We start from the raw sequence: 17513 nt of genomic DNA, 5'->3' as shown, positions 1-17513 counted from the left end.
ATCTATACCTATACAAGGTATATCCTTTAACCCAGGTTAAACCTTAGACTGCATCACACTGAAGTCCTAAAGAATTAATGTGACTGTGTCAGCAGAGAGAGGACCATGGAACAGAGTCCTGTCTGGTTTGCTGTACGGGACTTCCTTCAGCCTGGTTACACAACACAGACATCAAAAATTAAATCCATTAAAATAATCCACTCGATCGTGATTGAGTTCACAGATATTTCAAAGAACTATATTCCTCACACTGTACAGCACTTGCCTTTTCATTTAGCTAAGATAATTTCAGTCTCCCATTAAGAATCCAGCGTGCCTCCATCAGTGATAACCACAGTACTGTGATAAATGTACAGGTTGTTCTACTTTGCCTTTCACTGAGGAATGGGTGCCTGACCCATAACAGCACACTTTATGTTGCTGAAGTATTTGAAGGAAAAAATTACATTTTAATTTCACCCATTAATATATCTCATCCAGGGTCCTTAAGGGTTCAGACCTCTAATTGCCACACGAACTATTGTTCCCAAAGGATGTGCACGTGACCGTGTTGTGTGAAACAGCAGCAGCCTGGTGCAGAGAGAAGTTACTCCACGGAGCACTGTTCCTGCAACAGGAGCATTCATCCATCCCTCCCTTAACCCTGCCCCTACCAGACTGCCTGCCCGTACGGTGCTTATGTGTGACGGGGACGACGTAAGGATACGGCAACAGTAAATACAGATACAAATCCAAGGCACAGAGGCGAACATTTCTCTCAGAAAACTACACTGTGCAGCAGCAGACTTTGGAACAGACAGAAGCTACACGCATGGGAACGTACGACTCAAACGAAAATCCAGTCCTAGCGCTAAGGAATTTAAATATCGGGAGGGAGGTGGTTAACCAGAGCGATACCTCAGATAAGTCGCTTCCAACTCCAATGAATGGATAGTAAGAGACAGAAGATTACTTTTGGCCTTAAAGCTAGGTTTATCTTTGTTTAGTTGTGAGCTCACCCCCACAGTGGCTAAGGAGACAGAAGACGCCCTTATTGTTTATTTTCCTACGTGGCGTAGCGGGGGGAAGGACTTGTGCTGCTGACAGATGGGCACAGCCTGATTTTGGCTGTAGGGAGCAGGGACAGTGCCATGGGATGGGCCAGCACAGACCAGAACCACACACAGCTGCATCCTTCCTCAGGCACTGCGACGGCTTCAGGCTCAGGAGGAGCACCCGGGAGACCCCGCCAACGAGGGGAAGGCAGGACGTGGCTCCCAGCCCAGTGCCCGAATGGCCGTCTGAAGAAATGCCTGCCTCGGTGCTAGAAAGAGGCCACGTCTCGCACACCACGCAGCTGCTCAAAGCAGAACCATTCCCCCAGCAAGCCAGGAGCGCCCTGTCACCTCGGCTGCAGCGCCCACGTACCAAAGCATGAGAGGATGGCATGTGCTGTGGAAGCGTCCCCGTCCCCTGCCCTCCCCGCCCTCCCACCGCAATGCAAAGCAGACGCCACGGCAGGCAGATGATAGTATGACACAAGACTTACATCCAGCGAGGGCTCCGGCATGTCGGGTGCTCCCTGTCCACCAGCCTGACCCTCTAAGGCTGAGGAGGGATTAAAGGTCAGGTCACTGTGTGGATGGTTGCTAGAAGCGGCCGGGGGCGGCTGCCGGGACTGCTGGGTAGGAGGCCCGCTGTGATGTAATGGCTGCCCTGACTGGCTGCTGGGGTGAGGGACGTGCAAACCTTGCTGCATGGAAGTATGGGACTGATCAGTGCTGCCGGGATGAGGGATCTGCGGAGGAGGAAAAAAGCAGGAAAAGAAAGTGAGGCCACAAGGTACAGTGCTCGCGGTGCCTGACTCTGAAACCACATGTTACAAAACGAAATAACTTAAACAAAAAGACACACGCAACGACAACAACAACAAAAAACAATACACACAAAAAAAGAAATTAAAAAAAGCGCAACTGGAAAAGAAAACTCCATATCCCAATGCTGGAGGGAGCGTTTCGGCTTTTTGAAGGTTATCTGCAAGGGTGAGAAGAACACGTTGGATTTGTGCTGTTGGTTTGCTTCCCTGTGATGTGGGGAACTGCACCTGAAGATGCAAAATAATGAACCCCAAAGAGGAGGGAAGGAGGCTTATGGGTGCTGCTCAGCATTAGCAAGGCAGATGCTTTTGCCCTTAAGAATTCCACGAACGAATGGAGAATTTGTTGAATAGCGATCCCTATGCCATGAAACTGATTAACCAAGAAAATGGATCACTTCTGCTCAGCTCCCTTACTGGGCAGCTTCCTGACATCACTGCCTGTTTGTGGTTCAGCAAAAATTATGCAAACACCAGCCCCTTCCCCACTCATCCCCTCCTTTTCTTTGCAGGACGCAACACCCCCTTTTTAAGGGCTGAAGCTTTTCCTTGCTGATATTCATGGGTTCTGATGGTTGACAAAACCCAAGTCGGCTCAGCTCGCGACCTCCAGAGCTGCTGGAGGTGCCGCACACCTGCCAACTGCAAAGGAAAATGCATTACCTTAAAGTAAGCTAGCGATCACACTTCAGTTTTGTATTCATGCTACAGGTAAGTTCTCTAGCAAAAGCTTAGTATTTTTTATGTTTTCTGTGAAGAATAAACTACCAAACCACACACATCTTCCAAACCCTATTATGGAAGAATGGAGGAAAAGTCTTTCTCACATGACAGAGAAGCAACAAAAATGCACAAGCCCAACTCTTTGTTCTGCTGCATGTCACATTTAACGCTAGTAGATTCTCTGGGGCTTGACCTTGGTGCCATGAGAAAGAAGTGCCTGAATGCTTCAGAATCAGAAGTCTCATGTTAATTTGGTATATGGAGAAGCAAAAAATGTAAACATTTTTTGAGGAATGCTACATGTTGCCACAACGGGGAGCTGAAATCAAAGAACAGATACATACAACAACAGCATGAAATTTATCCAGCCAAGCCAACAGAAACCGGCAAAACACTATGTCAGTATTGACCCTTTCATAGCACAGTAAACCGCAAGGTTATTTTAACCTATTCTTCAGTTTTGGAAAGCAAAAGGGAGGTTATTACAAGACTTAATTAAAATGTTCCCACAAAATTTAAAAAAAAAATACAGAAACAAGCATTTTAAAAAAAATACATTTCACCACTCTTATGAAAACTGAAACCTGAATACTGATCCATTGGGACACTCGTACTCAGCTACACGGAGGTGCTTTTCAGTACTTTGGTAGTATGAAGGATGGTGGAAATGAGCAGGATTCTATCTGCCACACCACATTTGGGCCTCTTTCCCATATAAGAGTTCAAAGTAACTGTTAAAAAGTACTGATACACACTTTTCTCTCCTTTAGGGTCACAGTTCAACTACCTGAAAAGTATCCTGTAACATTACTGTTGGTACTTTAGGGGTAAACTTGTACAAAATCTGCCCACAGACCACACATTAATGCAAATGAATCTGCAGCCTAAAAACTTTGCAGAAGTCCAAGCGAAAGTAGAGGTCTATACTATAAATAGTATTGTTTCCCTCTTCATCCATTGAGGACACGTGCAACAGAAAGTGTGGAAATTAAGCTTAATAATAAGAGAAAGTAAAAAGCAATTTAAGACAGTGTTGCTAAAGTGTGAAAGCAATTTCCAGAAAAAACAAAGCAAAACAGGATTATCTCAAATAGCCTCTTAAATTTATCCCGGAATGCACAAAGCAAGAGTCATACTGATATGTTTATATCAATAATTATTTAAACCAAGAGGTATCATACCTTCTCAGACCTACTTCAAAACAAACAGGTAAGAAATTCCACCTCATATTCATATATGCAATATTTTTATATATATAAATATTTAATTGATAAGGGAGTATCTTGGGCCCTGAGACATCTACTGGACAGGGAATAATTGTTCACTGTATGACTGAGGGCTACCATAATCTTAAACAGCCTTCACAGGTTTCACATCCACCTGACTTAGGCCACAGGTTCCCCCCATCAGCCTAAGCGTGAGAAAACAAAATGCTCTGGACTTAAATATTTTTCTATTTGCACTCACCTAACTGATGATAAGGTCACCATGGTGCAAAAACATTCTAAGCAATACACTTTGTGCATGTTCAGCTTGTGTCTGCATCTCCCATCACTGTATTTTAACTCTAACCCATGCTATGAACGCGGAGTCTGACAAAGTTCCCCTTGCTTACATAGCAATGTAATCCAGAGTTGGTTCGGGGAGTGTAAACTCTGATGCTCTTAAAACGTTCACAGTCTATAAAACGAAAGCTTACAGCAGACACAATGACAGCTTCAGCTTAATAGCACAAAGCACAACTCTTTATGAGCCCAACAGTGACCTCTAGGAGTGCTGAGATGTATAGCTGCAAAGCAACGGGGCCTCACAGCTGCAGAACAATATTCCTTTCATCTCAGGAGAAAACTGATAGTGAGAAAAAAGATCAGCAGGTTATGATTATGGTTTATATCTCTCTCCATTTTTGGGGTCATAGTTTTACCAACTCATTTGCTGGGCTAGCTGGCAGCACCACTGGAAGATGCCATCTTGCCCTGCTGCAGTTCCTGGGCACTTTTCCCCTCCAAACCCTCACGAACATCCTTGCAGACATGCAGTGAACTTCATCTGGGGACGTAACATGGGTCAAAGCTAAAGTTCTTTTCGTCCCACTCTGAATTAGTTTTCCATCACATCAGTACCCAGATCCAGATCACTTCATGCCTGCAATAACACATGTGCTGGTGTGAGATACAAGAAAAGTGAAAATAGAAACACGAGCAATGGCTTTTCACAGTGGCACCAGCTCGTATCACTTCACTGTGTATGTGGAACTATGGCATAATCATCCATTGCTCAGTCATGTACTATTCCTTATACTGCTTGCAATAAGCACTAAGCTAGAGCTAACTCTGAATTCACCTTTGTCTGTAACTTATTTACGTGTGCTGAGAACAAACATGATGCAATTGTGGCAGCTATTTTGTAGCAGTCATGCACTGACATACAAGCATCTGTTCTACAATTCTCACAACACTTTACACCAAGAAAGAGGTATTACTTTTAGCCACCTTTCAGGTCTTGATTTTTGTCTTCCAGAGGAGTGGAACAGCATTGTTGAGAGAAGGTAGTTCTGTTGATCCAGTGCTGGTTACCCAACCCTACATATACTGGGCAAACACGTCTGCATTTCCTGGAGCAACCTATGGAGTATGTCTTGGAGGGATCAACTTTCTCCACCTACCATTATATACAGGGTGTTTCAAAAAGATGGACCAAATTTGAGATCACTGAATCTCTGCAACTGGGTCCATCTTTTTGAAACACCCTGTAAATCTTCATAATAGGAAAATCAGGAGCTTCCTCAGCAGCATTCAGCTCCAGTTAGAGAGAGAGGCTGGGTCCAAAAGGACCAAACATCTGATCCTCACTCACCTTGTAAACACCAGTCGAAGCAAATAGTACATGTAAACAAAACACACCTTAAGTGTATAAAAAGGAAAGACAGAAAGCCAGACAAGAGCACAGGCAACATCTTAAAACTTTAGTTCAACTACGCAATGTGATCTATAGTTATTTTCGTAAAGAGATTTCTGTCCAAAGACATTCAGCTACACAATTTTGGAATGTGTTAATGGCATGCATTTCTCTAAAAGCAGTAATTTTAAAGGTGCCTTTCTTGAGTGTCTGGTACAGACAAACAGTTCATTTTTGAGAGAGAAGAAAAGACAGAGAAAAAGAAAGACAAAAGTAGAGACTTTGTAATACTGAAAAAGCTGTGTGGGAGCACTAACAAGGTCAGTCTAACTCCCTTGTGCCAACAGACCTGAAAATTGATCCTCATTAGAGAAAATCAGCCATTGACATAAACTAGGTGGAGCCTGCTTTAGTGCCGCTTGCCATTCCCAAACAGTATAGCTTGCATACCATGACAGATGAGGCAGAAGTGAGGCAAAGGTTTACTCCAATCACCAGCTGTCATAACCAGATTTGCTACAGCCTGGCCCACAGAACCAAAAATCTATTAACATTTGCCCAAATGCCCTCTTACAACTCTGCAACATGCATGGCCTTGAGCAACTTGTACCTTTGCTAGCGTTTTTAAGCACTCATCCTCTCATCTTCAGAAAACCACAAATGCTTCACTTTCATATTCAAACATTCATATCTTACCACTCCAGAAATTTCACTGGGGCAACTACTACAGCAAAGGTGTAGCAGCTAACTGATGAACTCAAGAGATAGGTGTCAGGTAACAGGAGGCAAAGAATAATTCCCTGTGGCTGGATTCAAAGGAAAGCAGCTGTAAGTGTATCAGGTTGGTAGCATTTCCCCTCACTACTATATTCTAATACTGTATGGTAGGTTCTGATGCAGATAATTCAGGCTGCTCTTTAAGCTGTGTATGTGGAATTTGCCAACATAAAATTAAGTTTACAGCATGTTTGTTCTGTCCTTTATTAGCCTGTAAAGTGGTAAAGTTGTTATGGTTTCTGGACTCTGCCTTTGCAGACAGTGTTGTTACTTGGGCTCTCTCCAAGCTATACTAAGAACTGTCTCTCCACTCTCTTTCCATTTCTCACCATCCTCCCTGCAAAATCCACTGCCAGCTACAGGAGACACCGAGTAGGCTTTTGCCGAGCATCTGCTACCACATTTCCTCATTACATTCTGAAATTGTACTTTCTAGTATTCGCTAAAGACACGGCACAGATGACTTGTCAAGTTAAACATCCTTCCTGTGAGGTAACAGCCCCTGCCCTGTAACTTAAATGAACATAAAAGGATATATAAACACACACTCCCCAGAATTAAAACAGATGACTAGCCATGCCTGAGAGCTAAATGCTGCTGGTAGCTTTTCTATCACCTAGCTGTCACAGTACTGCATTTTCTGGAGATATATAAAGTTCCATATATGAAACTCGGTGTTCTGACAAAGCTGTTTTTCCAACGCACAGTTTTGCCACTCCATTTGAGACCTGAAGGACCTCTATTTTTCAGTCTCTTATGTTGATACACTCTCAGACCAGTGGTTGCATCTCTCCTTGAAATCTACAGGCTTGTCCTATTCCCAACAGGTTAAAAGTGCCTTTCATGCTACTTGGGTAGAATTCTCCCTCAAAACACTTTGATGCAAATTTTGTCCTCAGGGGCAAAGCCAGGGAAGATATTGTCCCTGCTTTGAAGTCAGTCCATGTCTTGCTGTAACAAGCTGTCTGCTGAAGATGGATATTCACAGATCCTGCTGGCCTAGGGAATGAAGCCTAGTTTTTTTCAGGTGTCAGAGCAAAGCACAATCATTAACACAGCACACCAAGCCAGGTTGTCTCTTTCAGATAAAAAAAACCTTAAAATGACAATTCAAAAAGCTCATAAATGCTTCTCCAAAAACTCAAAAAGGTTAGAAACCAAAAATGGAATTTTTGGCATTTCTCAGGACTACTCTATTTCACAAACTTCCAAAGTGAGGACTCCACAAAAAGTAAAAGCAGTTCACAAGGCAAGGCTGTTAGCTGGGTGAGAGCTCCTTACCCCGACAAAGGAAAAATCTATGTCTGCAGCACCATTACTTACAGATTCCTGCATGGGGTGGCTGAGAGGTTTGTCGAGAGCTGCCATGCTGCTTGGCATGTCTGGGGGATGTGACAGCTGTGGCCCATGCATGAAGTCATTCATAGACGTGCCACCAGGATTCCCGTGTGGGAAGTCGAAATTGCCATGACCTTGGTAACTGTTGCCTAAAAGAGAAACAGATGCGATATGAAATAAACTCCTTCTTTCCCAACATTGATCTCTCAGAGTACGGTGCAAAAGCCATGCAGCAGGGCATCCTCCCTGCCCAGCACAGGAACACTGCAACACCGAACATGACAACGCTCTGCTGCCCACTGCTGGGCTGAGCTGGAGGGATACAGAGGAAAAAGATGCACCCATCTTCCAAATACTGGCTGCTGTAATAACTCACGTACACGTTTTAACTAATTGAAAACTGCCACCACTTTGAAAAACCACTGTCAAGTCACCACATAACCAAGCCAAGAACTGAAAGGTATATTAGATCCCATGGAATATTTGCATCCGGGAGCATCTCAGTCCAACTGAGACTGGCTGCCCAAATCCAAAACGATTTATATGACAGATGTGTTATTTATGTCTACACTTGTACATACTCAAGTAAGGCTGCAGCATTGCTTGAGTTTCTGATGAAGCTAATTGACAGAACTGTACCAGGAAGATGCTACAGTACCAGTTCATAGCACAGCATCTATTTTACCTCCTCTTCTCCAGTATAAACAGGCAGCTTCCATTAAAATAGCTCAGAAGAGGCCCTCACATCTAATCAGGGTTTGTGATGTAATTCTACTTGCTGCCACAAAACCCAGTAGAATTCACTTGATTGTCTGCAAATACAAACATCAGCTTTCCCCTCTCGCATCTATTCTTCTCATTTTCAGAGTTACAAACTGGCTGCCTTTAGCCTGTGTTTCAGCATGTGCATGTGCATGCTTGTAACGGAAAAACTAGAGAATTTATTAAATCTACCAAATTTCAGCCTGAAATTATGTTGTCCAAATTTCACATCAATTCAGAATAAATGATCTGGATTTACTCCCATACATCTCCCATCTAGCAAGAAGCCTGGAGTCCCCTGCTGATCTGCTGAACAAATACTGCATGGCCATCATTGGTATGCTTTGATCCATCTCACCTCAGCCCAGTGATCCTCACTTGAATTCTAAAGCAAGCATGTATCCCAATACAGGGATTTTACTCTCCATATTTTTTTCTGTCCAGATCCCTCTGTTAACATTTCCGACTGAGATACCCATTCTGGTGTCTCACTTGCTACAAACAGCAAAAATTGAACTAAAGCCACCCAGCTATTTCATATAAGCATCTGAACTAGATGATATGGAGCTCTGAAATAATAAAACAGCTTTGAGCTTGCAGGGAGAGCCTGCAGCTCGTCAGCTGAAGTACAGCAGCTTTAAATGTCCAAGTCAAGAAGGGAGTTTGACAAACTGAAGTAGCTGCATCATTTGGTCTTTAGCAGAGCTTCACGAGCAGAAGTTTAATCTCAGAGGAGTAGAAGGCATTAGCCATGTAAGAGTGTTTCTCAAAGAAGTCAGGACTTTGATCTATCATGTAAATACTGCAGAGCCTCACTAATTCTCATTTTGTTAATCTGCAGACTGGATGAGTCTCACAGAATACAGCTGGTCTTGCCTTGCTTTTCCGGAAAGATTTAATAGCAAGGAGCTGGAATAAGGTCTTGTATTACTGAGTACTTATTATATTTGCAAATTAAACTTCAGTATGCTTCCTGTCAAACCCAAATAAACAAACATAAACCACAGGAGTACTACTACTACTACTACTTTGCTCTAGAGTACTGTTAATCAGAGGACATTACCCAATTCTGAACACCAAGTTTCAGGGCACATATTGATGGAGAATGAAGATGCACGGCCAGGGAGTTACACCCACGCAGCACTATGCCCTTCTCTGGGGCAAGAGCTGTGCCACATGCCAAGGGACAGACCCATAAAGGAATTGAGGACAATCTGGTGCTGGGCACTGATATGCCTATAGCAGGGGAAACAGGAGAGCATGGGTTTCACCTGCCAGTGATGAGTCAGGGCTCCAAGAGGTAATGACTACCCCTACTGCAGGATCCACAGAGGAAGGCAGGGAAGTAACAGTCCAGGCAGCAATTGTTACACAAACCCTAAACCCCACTTGACATGACTACCCTGTCCGTTCCTGACTGCGAGCTAGAAAGATGATGAAGAATAGATGGCTCTGTTCTCAAGCTGTGACTGCACTTCACTCCTGCTAAATGACTGAAAAATTTGTGATTCAGTGCTCTTGGCTTTGTTACAGTAATCATTCATCTGTTTGGAAACCTAAAAAGTTTTATTGTCTGTCATCAGTTTTGCAGTCACCGGAGCAAATTAACCACCTTCTGCATGAAATCTATAGTTTTCTTCAAATGCCTGCAAAAAGCACATATATCACCCGGTAATCAATTTGGGGATTTTGATGGTGTGAACAGTTGGTCTTTTCCCAGAGCTGAACTGAGTCATATCCTATTACTTGCAAAAGGAACAGTCTCTGGTTTCATATTTTCAGAATTGTCACCATAATTGAGTTATTCACAATATACCAGTCATTTGAAAACCTATCTCCACTGCCTGTATTTAGTTCCCCATTTGTCAATCTGGCAGCACATGGGTAGAGGAACTCAAAAGTAACTTTCTAATGCAAAGGTGTTTGCAAAGCAGGAAAAAGCTCTTTAAAAGTCATCCACTTTCTGGGTGGCCTAGCAAAGGTCACCCACCTGGACACAAATTAAACTTAGTGGCCCAAAGGGTAGGGTTAATGGGTAAGGTTCTCTAGTTTGTAACTTCTGTAGCATTAGGAGCCTTCGCTTGAATGAGAGTGGAACAGAAGGAAAATGGACAGTAAAAAGGAGGAAAGATGTATATTGTGTCAGGGCATAAATATGTAAGGTAACACACAATCTTTGTTGAATCAGGGAGGGCTACATGGCAATAAATGTGACAAGCACCAATTAATTAAAATACATTTTGCTCTAAACGGATGAATCTTAAATGAGAAGACTGATGCAGAATTTCAGAATTGCAGCTGTATAATTTGCCTCCCTTGTGCATCTCCCTGAGAAGATGCACTGACATACCTGAATCACAAAGCTGACTGAACCACTGACTTCTAGAGTTACCACCCAGGTGCATGAAGTTGTAAAACTAACCTTGGTTACCATATTCGGTGGAGTTGTTGCCTCCTGGAGGAGGGGGTAGGGATGGGTAAGGTGATGGGCCAGGACCCAAAGCTGCAATCATCTCCATCACATTTGGCATGATCATCTGGCTTGGACTCATGGTCTTAAATCTTTTTGAGGGAATGCCATCTGGGTCATCTTTGATGTGAATATCTGACTTTATAGGGACCGGCCTCCAACTGCAAGTTGGATCAATGGTAACTTCTTCAAACTCTGAGCTGTAAAATAATGTGAACATTTTAGCACATTAGCTATTTGTGGGGTTTTAATCAATTCTGATGAAGTTTCCATAAGAATCTGCATGGTAACAAGTGTTCTGAAATGCTCTACTATAATACAACCTCAAGATCTTTCACTTCTCAAGTACGTGCCAAAAGCAAGTTTTAAAAAAGGCAGCTGTGAGAGGACAGTTCTGTGTTTATCCAGACAATGAAACCCAAACATATCTTTGCGGTCTACCATATGTGTATCTGAGGCACTATTTGTAAATACAAGAAAGCATTTCAACCTCCATTCTAACTCTTTCCTCTGCTTTGTTGGTGAGGCCTTTGAGAGATAACTCAAACAAGACCCATGAAACAGACGGATGCCGATTCACTGTATCACCAGCTCCACCAAGAAGCCATGAAATAGAACATTCAAGTTCAATGGCCAAGACCTACTTTGGCATGACTATCTCAGTACTCATTAACATATCTCCTAGTTGCTTAGTCTTGGATATGAGAAATTAATGAGTTCACTTACTTTTGTATAGCGTTCAGAATACCCCACATATACTGGTCAACCTCCAAGCCCTCCAGCAGAGCAGTTTTACTAAAAAGAAAAAAAAAAAAAAAAAACAAACCACAACCTTATGTTAGAAAATTGCTACGCATGTGTAGAAGGGGGATGGAAGCTGGACAGGTTAGTGATGAAACTTGCAGACTGGAATCCATCAATTTACTATGTGTAACATAATTTAGGAATGACCTGAGGCAAGCAGTTTTAGTTCTACATTTGCATTACCAAAGTAACAGTATTCTACATCAAATAGGAGATAAACAGACATCTACTTTTGTGTGTCCACAAGCTGTTCATATCCTTTAAATATCTTTTTCATGAAATATATTGTGAATTTAAAGGCTTTTCAAACACAGCAGATCTCACCTGTGAACATCAGCTAGCACTTAGCACTACTTTTTTTTTTTAACTGGATGGGGTTTCTTTGAGCTACACAGCAATATGGCTTCAAAGTAACTAAGTACTACAGCTATTTTACTTATGCTCAGCACAGTCAGGGACAGAAAAAAAAAACGAAAGTGTAAATTACTTAGTTATGTAGACACTTAGATCTGAATGTAGGTACTCATAGAGAAACAGGACAAACATTTAGGCTTAGATGTATGAATACATACATAAAGAAGCAAAACATCCAATTTTTGTGATATATTTAGCCTAACTTCGTAAAGATTCAGGGAGTTCAGAGAAAGTACCTGCACTTTAGGATACGTATCAATCATGGACAGTAATCCAAACAAGCTCGTCCCAAGCCTGCAGTGTCCACAGAGGCAGGCAGAATGGACAATCTCCACTCCTGCCTATACCAAACACCAGCTGGCACAGCAGGCATTGAACTGGAGACTTGCAGAGATAAAGCACCAGCTGCTACAGCTGCTTGAGCTGAACAGCCCTGGCTCCTCAGCTGAGGCTGGAAGAAGCTTGTTACCCTGTGAACTGAGCACAGTAAGTTACAGACACCGACCTGGCCTGCAGATGTTCTGTGATTCTTGCTGCCCAGTTAAATGTAAGAATGGGCATACTGCAACTACTTCAAAGCTTCTTTTTCTACTTCCTCTGCAGTATACTAGCTCTCTGGTCAAAACATAAGGTGGGAAGTATGGCAAGGTACCCATCTTTTCCTTTAAGCAATCACTCCAAAATTCTGCTCCTCAGAAATCTTTTTAAAAATCAGCCTTATTCTGGACTAGAATTCTTCCTGCTTTCTGCTCGCATTTTAATTTGAACTTGATATTGACTTTGACCTTGGAGGAACCAACTTCATTGCCTACCTAATTACTGGGAAATGTTAAAGTCTCCAAACTTCCCCCGCTCCTTGAACACTGGCGCTAACTGTATATCTATGTGACAGTGCCTGAGACAGTTATTTGGCATCTGCACTTCATGTTCAGCTGCATGTTGAACACTGTAGTATCCTCACATAGCTTGGCACAAAAGGAACTGTGGTTTTTGCACTGTTGAAATTTGCTGTCTTATATTGGAATATAGTCTTAAATAAATGTGGTTATGTTATACATAATTTCAATGCGCTTTTCTGGTTTTCTGATTATTTTTTTTTTGCTACTGGCTTATTACTTGCAGTTTATTTTATATTTATTTTAGACTATGGAAATTATGTTAGACAAAAAGCTAATTCAAGCGATTTTCTTATTTTGAGTTCAAAAAGCAGCAGAGACAACTTGCAACATCAACAACGCATTTGGCCCAAGAACTGCTGACGAATGTGCAGTGCAGCGGTGGGTCAAGAAGTTTCGCAAAGGAGATGAGAGCCTTGAAGATGAGGAGTATAGTAGCTGCCATCGCAAGTTGACAACAACCAACTGAGAGCAATCATCAAAGCTGATCATCTTACAGCTGTACAAGAAGTTGATAAAGAACTCAACGTCGACCATTCTACGGTCGTTCGGCATTTGAAGCAAATTGAAAAGGTGAAAAAGCTCAATAAGTGGGTGTCTCATGAGCTGACTGAAAATCAAAGAAATCATCGTTTTGAAGTGTCACCTTCTCTTCTTCTACACAACAATGAACCATTTCTCGATCAGATTGTGATGTGCAATGAAAAGTGGATTTTATGAGAGAACCAGTGACAACCAACCCAATGGATGAGCCGAGAAGAACCTCCTAAGCACTTCCCAAAGCCAAACTTGCACCAAAAAAAGGTCAAAGTCACTGTTCCGTGGTTTGCTGCCACTCTGATCCTCTCCAGCTTTCTGAATCCCAGCAAAACCATTCCATCTGAGAAGTCAGCTCAGCAAACTGATGAGATTCACCAAAAACTGCAACACCTGCAGCTGGTATTGGTCATCAAAAAGGGCCCAGTCTTCTCCATGACATTGCCTGACCTCACGTGTCACAACCAACACTTCAAAAGCGCAACAAACTGGGTTATGAAGTTTTGCCTCACCCGCCATATTCACCCGACCTCTCATCAACCAACTATCACTTCTTCAAGCATCTCGACAACTTTTTGCAGGGAAAATGCTTCCACAACCAGCAAGATGCAGAAAATGCTTTCGTCAAATCCCAAAGCACAGATTTTTATGCTACAGGTATAAACAAACTTACTTCTTGTTGGCAAAAATGTGTTGATTTTAACAGCTCCCATTTTGATTAATAAAGATGTGTTTGAGCCTAGTTAGAATAATTTAAAATTCATGGCCTAAAATCACAATTACTTTTGCACCAATCTAATATTTTGAAGTTCAGTAGCACCAAAATAACTCTAGAATAGACTATCTATTGTTTTGCCATGGCATGTTGTTGTCTGGTAGTTGTTTATACTTCACAATCCAGAGGAAGAAAAAGTCCCGGTTCATTCATTTATGTCAATATCTGTCTATCAATAAATATTTGAGCTTTTTTTGAACTCTACACAACCCATGGATAACCTGTAATGAGAGCTCGCAGATTACGTATTTTGTGAGAAAATACCTTGCTATCTGTTTTTAAATTTCTAATCATCTATGACGCTCCCTCAATTTATGAAATATTGCAAGAATTCTCACTGGACTTTATGATATTAGATGAATGAAATATATATATATATCTTATTTCCTTGCACTTCCTTTTTCTCCCCTCTATGACCTTAAATATAATGTGAACTTGGTCAACAACTGCATTTCATGTAGTACGGTTGCACTTACTTGCATACTGGACACCTCCAGGTTCCTCTTTCACAGTTCAGTTGCAAGTAAGATTCCAGATCAAAGCACTAGGTATCAGAAAGAAACAAAGAAGAAATAAAAACAAAAAAGAAAAAAACAAAACAAAGGAAAAAGGAAAATACTGTATTAACTGAATCAGTGGGACAAAAGTGAAACTGCCACGAAAACAATACTATTAGCACTGAATACTAGACCAAATAGCCTACTTTCTCCCTCTACATTAAATGTAAACATATTGTTAATTATTTAGATTCAAAGATACAGAGAAATCCCATTTCATTAGGTTCTCTCATATGATAACCAAGCTAAAGGTACTGCAAAATACTGCCAGGCCACTGGTGTCTACTCACTTGTACGTGCTTGCAATCGTGACCCCTTGCTGGGAGCTGAATCCGCCGGAATGTGATCGGACACTTCAGAGACACTTTAATCGCAGTTTGCTCTACTCCATCTTCCCCATTTAGTGTCGCGTTGCCAGAGGAAGCTGCTACGCTACTGAAGTTCCTCTTGACTGTTTATGAAGAAGATACGTGTATGTGTGAGAAAACACAAGTGTACTGTAAATGCTAACGTCGACATCTGAAAGACCGACACTTCAACCTTTAAAGGTCAATTTAATGGACAATTTATCCACATCAGTGCATTCTGTGCAATTTAGAACATGCTCCTGAACAGACAAACCATCACACACATGCATATCAGCTGCACTCTCAACCAAATAAATTGCCATACAAGCACTTAGCAGCCCAAAATAAAGAAAGAATAATCTTTCTAAACAGGACTTTCAGTCAAAAACAAACATGAGGGAAAAGCCACAGGGATTTTCTCCTGGAATGGAAGAGTCCTTTTTGGGAACTAAGCTTGTGTCCTTGGTACTTTCTTACCCCCAGCCAAATAGCCCTCAAACTTTTGAGAATACCCAGGATTTAATCTACACACAGGATGTCCTGGACATTCCTAACAAGCGCAGCTTAAAGTTCGCAATAACAAGTCAACCTTAGGTAGAAATAGCTTATCACAACTCAACATTGGCATTCTGGAAAGTCATCCCAGCACAAAATGAAAACTCACTCTTAGTGATACAATGTTCTGCTGGGAGGAGGCGCTTCTTTAGTAGACCTTGAAGTACGGAGCGAACTGATGGCCGGTGTACCAACTGCAACACGAACAAGTGTGACTGAAAGAAAACACATTTTGTTACCAAGAGAAGCAAAGGCACAGGGTAAATACACTGCGGAACAGAGTTGCCTCCTTCCCTTGCACACGTGGCCTCTGTAAGAGCCTGATGCTAAAATACAAAAGCTGTTCTGCTCGGCTGCACACATGCGCTCCCTCAGGGACACGGCACACTGCGCAGTGTGTTGTTCCACGCTCCAGGAGCATAACGTATACAAGTGCTTTCAAAAAAGCAAAGATTTTCTGCATTTTCTCCCTCCTTAATATTCAGAACACATAAGGCTGATGCATTCATCTCTGACATCAGCGTTTATTTTTAAAACCCTGGATTCTTTGACACAGTCTAGCCTACCTGCCTGCCCTCAGACTATGTTGTGAGTTGCAAAAATGATTTGCTACTGATGTTTCTGGAACCAACTGAATCTTCTTCCCCAACATAGAACTCATTGTGGATTCCTGGGATGCTGCCCCTGCTCTTAGCCACGAGATAAATGACATTATGTGAAGAAACATCAGTGTGAAGTAAAGCAAAATGAGTGGATGGCTTCTTGTCAAAGTGTCTCACACTGTCACCTTGGGAGAGGTAACAGCTTGCTTTCTTGTCAGTGACAGCAGAACAGTCAGAAGCTCAGACTGTACGTGTGCAACAGTATGCATTAAAAATACGGTACTTGTCCCTGAACCTTGTCCTAAACCATGGAAAAGGAGAGTGTGGAAAGTTTTTCATCTGAAAAGCTACTTGAAAAATCATCACCACCACCAGTGATTACAGTGTTGATGTTCTCAGGTCAAACCAAACACAGTTTAATATCCTAAGTAAGTGACGTTAGTACCGGACAACAGTCTGTATCACAATAATCTACATGAATAGACTTCAGCCACCTTGTTACAGAGGCACAAGTGAAACAGGTAGGAGATCAAACTCCCTTCCTGCCCTAGACCACAAGCCTTTTCAGAGACATCGGATGGACACCACTACATTCCACAATAATTCAGTAGCAAATATTTCCATATTAGCACTCTGACTGTGCCAACATCATCAAACAAGCAGCTTATCAGAAAAATGCATGGAAAAAAACGAGAGTAAGGCTCTTTCAGCTAAGGCAACATTTGCAAACTGTGCTAAACAGCAAACTCAGCATCAGCAGCTGCAGCCGCGAGCTCAGCATACTTACACAACAGCATGCTGTGACTGTAATTTGAATCGTGTTTCTTCCTGGCTGGCAGACGTGCTTTAGGTGCAGAGGTTTATGAGATGTCTTGTTGTCACCACGCTCGATGGTAAGTGGGGTTGCATTAACGCTGACCTGGACTGATGCTGGCCAGTTTGTGTTCATTTGTCTGTCTTCGTGGTGATAGCACTTGAACTGTAATTCCAAGTCAGACCTGTACAACAACCAATAAATCTTCTTTTAACTTTGCTTCACATTGCAGGGGGAGGTTGGTTGATGCTAGGAATGCTTTTTATCAATCAGATTATTTTTCTAGAGTTACTGCCAGGAAAGGATATAACATACTTTCTTCATAAAAGCCTTAACAAAAGCAAGTCATGATGAATTAATGATGCAAGCATGCTACAAAGTTGTTAACG

General features: G+C 42.1%; 1 protein-coding gene across 12 annotated transcripts in view; it reads right to left on the bottom strand.

Moving 5' to 3' along the window:
- ZMIZ1 (zinc finger MIZ-type containing 1) overlaps window positions 1–17513 on the bottom strand; it is a 345891-nt gene that overhangs the window by 6089 nt on the left and 322289 nt on the right. For all 12 annotated transcript variants that reach the window (XM_071811737.1, XM_065843042.2, XM_065843046.2 and 9 more), the window contains 8 exons: window positions 17098–17308; window positions 15818–15923; window positions 15097–15257; window positions 14726–14793; window positions 11550–11618; window positions 10776–11023; window positions 7577–7740; window positions 1529–1777 (listed from right to left, as the gene is read on the bottom strand). In XM_071811737.1, coding sequence (XP_071667838.1) covers window positions 1529–1777; window positions 7577–7740; window positions 10776–11023; window positions 11550–11618; window positions 14726–14793; window positions 15097–15257; window positions 15818–15923; window positions 17098–17308 — 1276 coding nt within the window. The remainder of the gene's footprint in view (window positions 1–1528; window positions 1778–7576; window positions 7741–10775; window positions 11024–11549; window positions 11619–14725; window positions 14794–15096; window positions 15258–15817; window positions 15924–17097; window positions 17309–17513) is intronic.

The sequence above is a fragment of the Patagioenas fasciata genome, chromosome 8 (genome assembly GCF_037038585.1).
Source record: "Patagioenas fasciata isolate bPatFas1 chromosome 8, bPatFas1.hap1, whole genome shotgun sequence".
Classification (NCBI taxonomy): Eukaryota; Metazoa; Chordata; class Aves; order Columbiformes; family Columbidae; genus Patagioenas; species Patagioenas fasciata.
The sequence above is the reverse complement of the archived record's forward strand: the minus strand, read 5'-3'. Positions and strand labels throughout refer to the sequence as shown.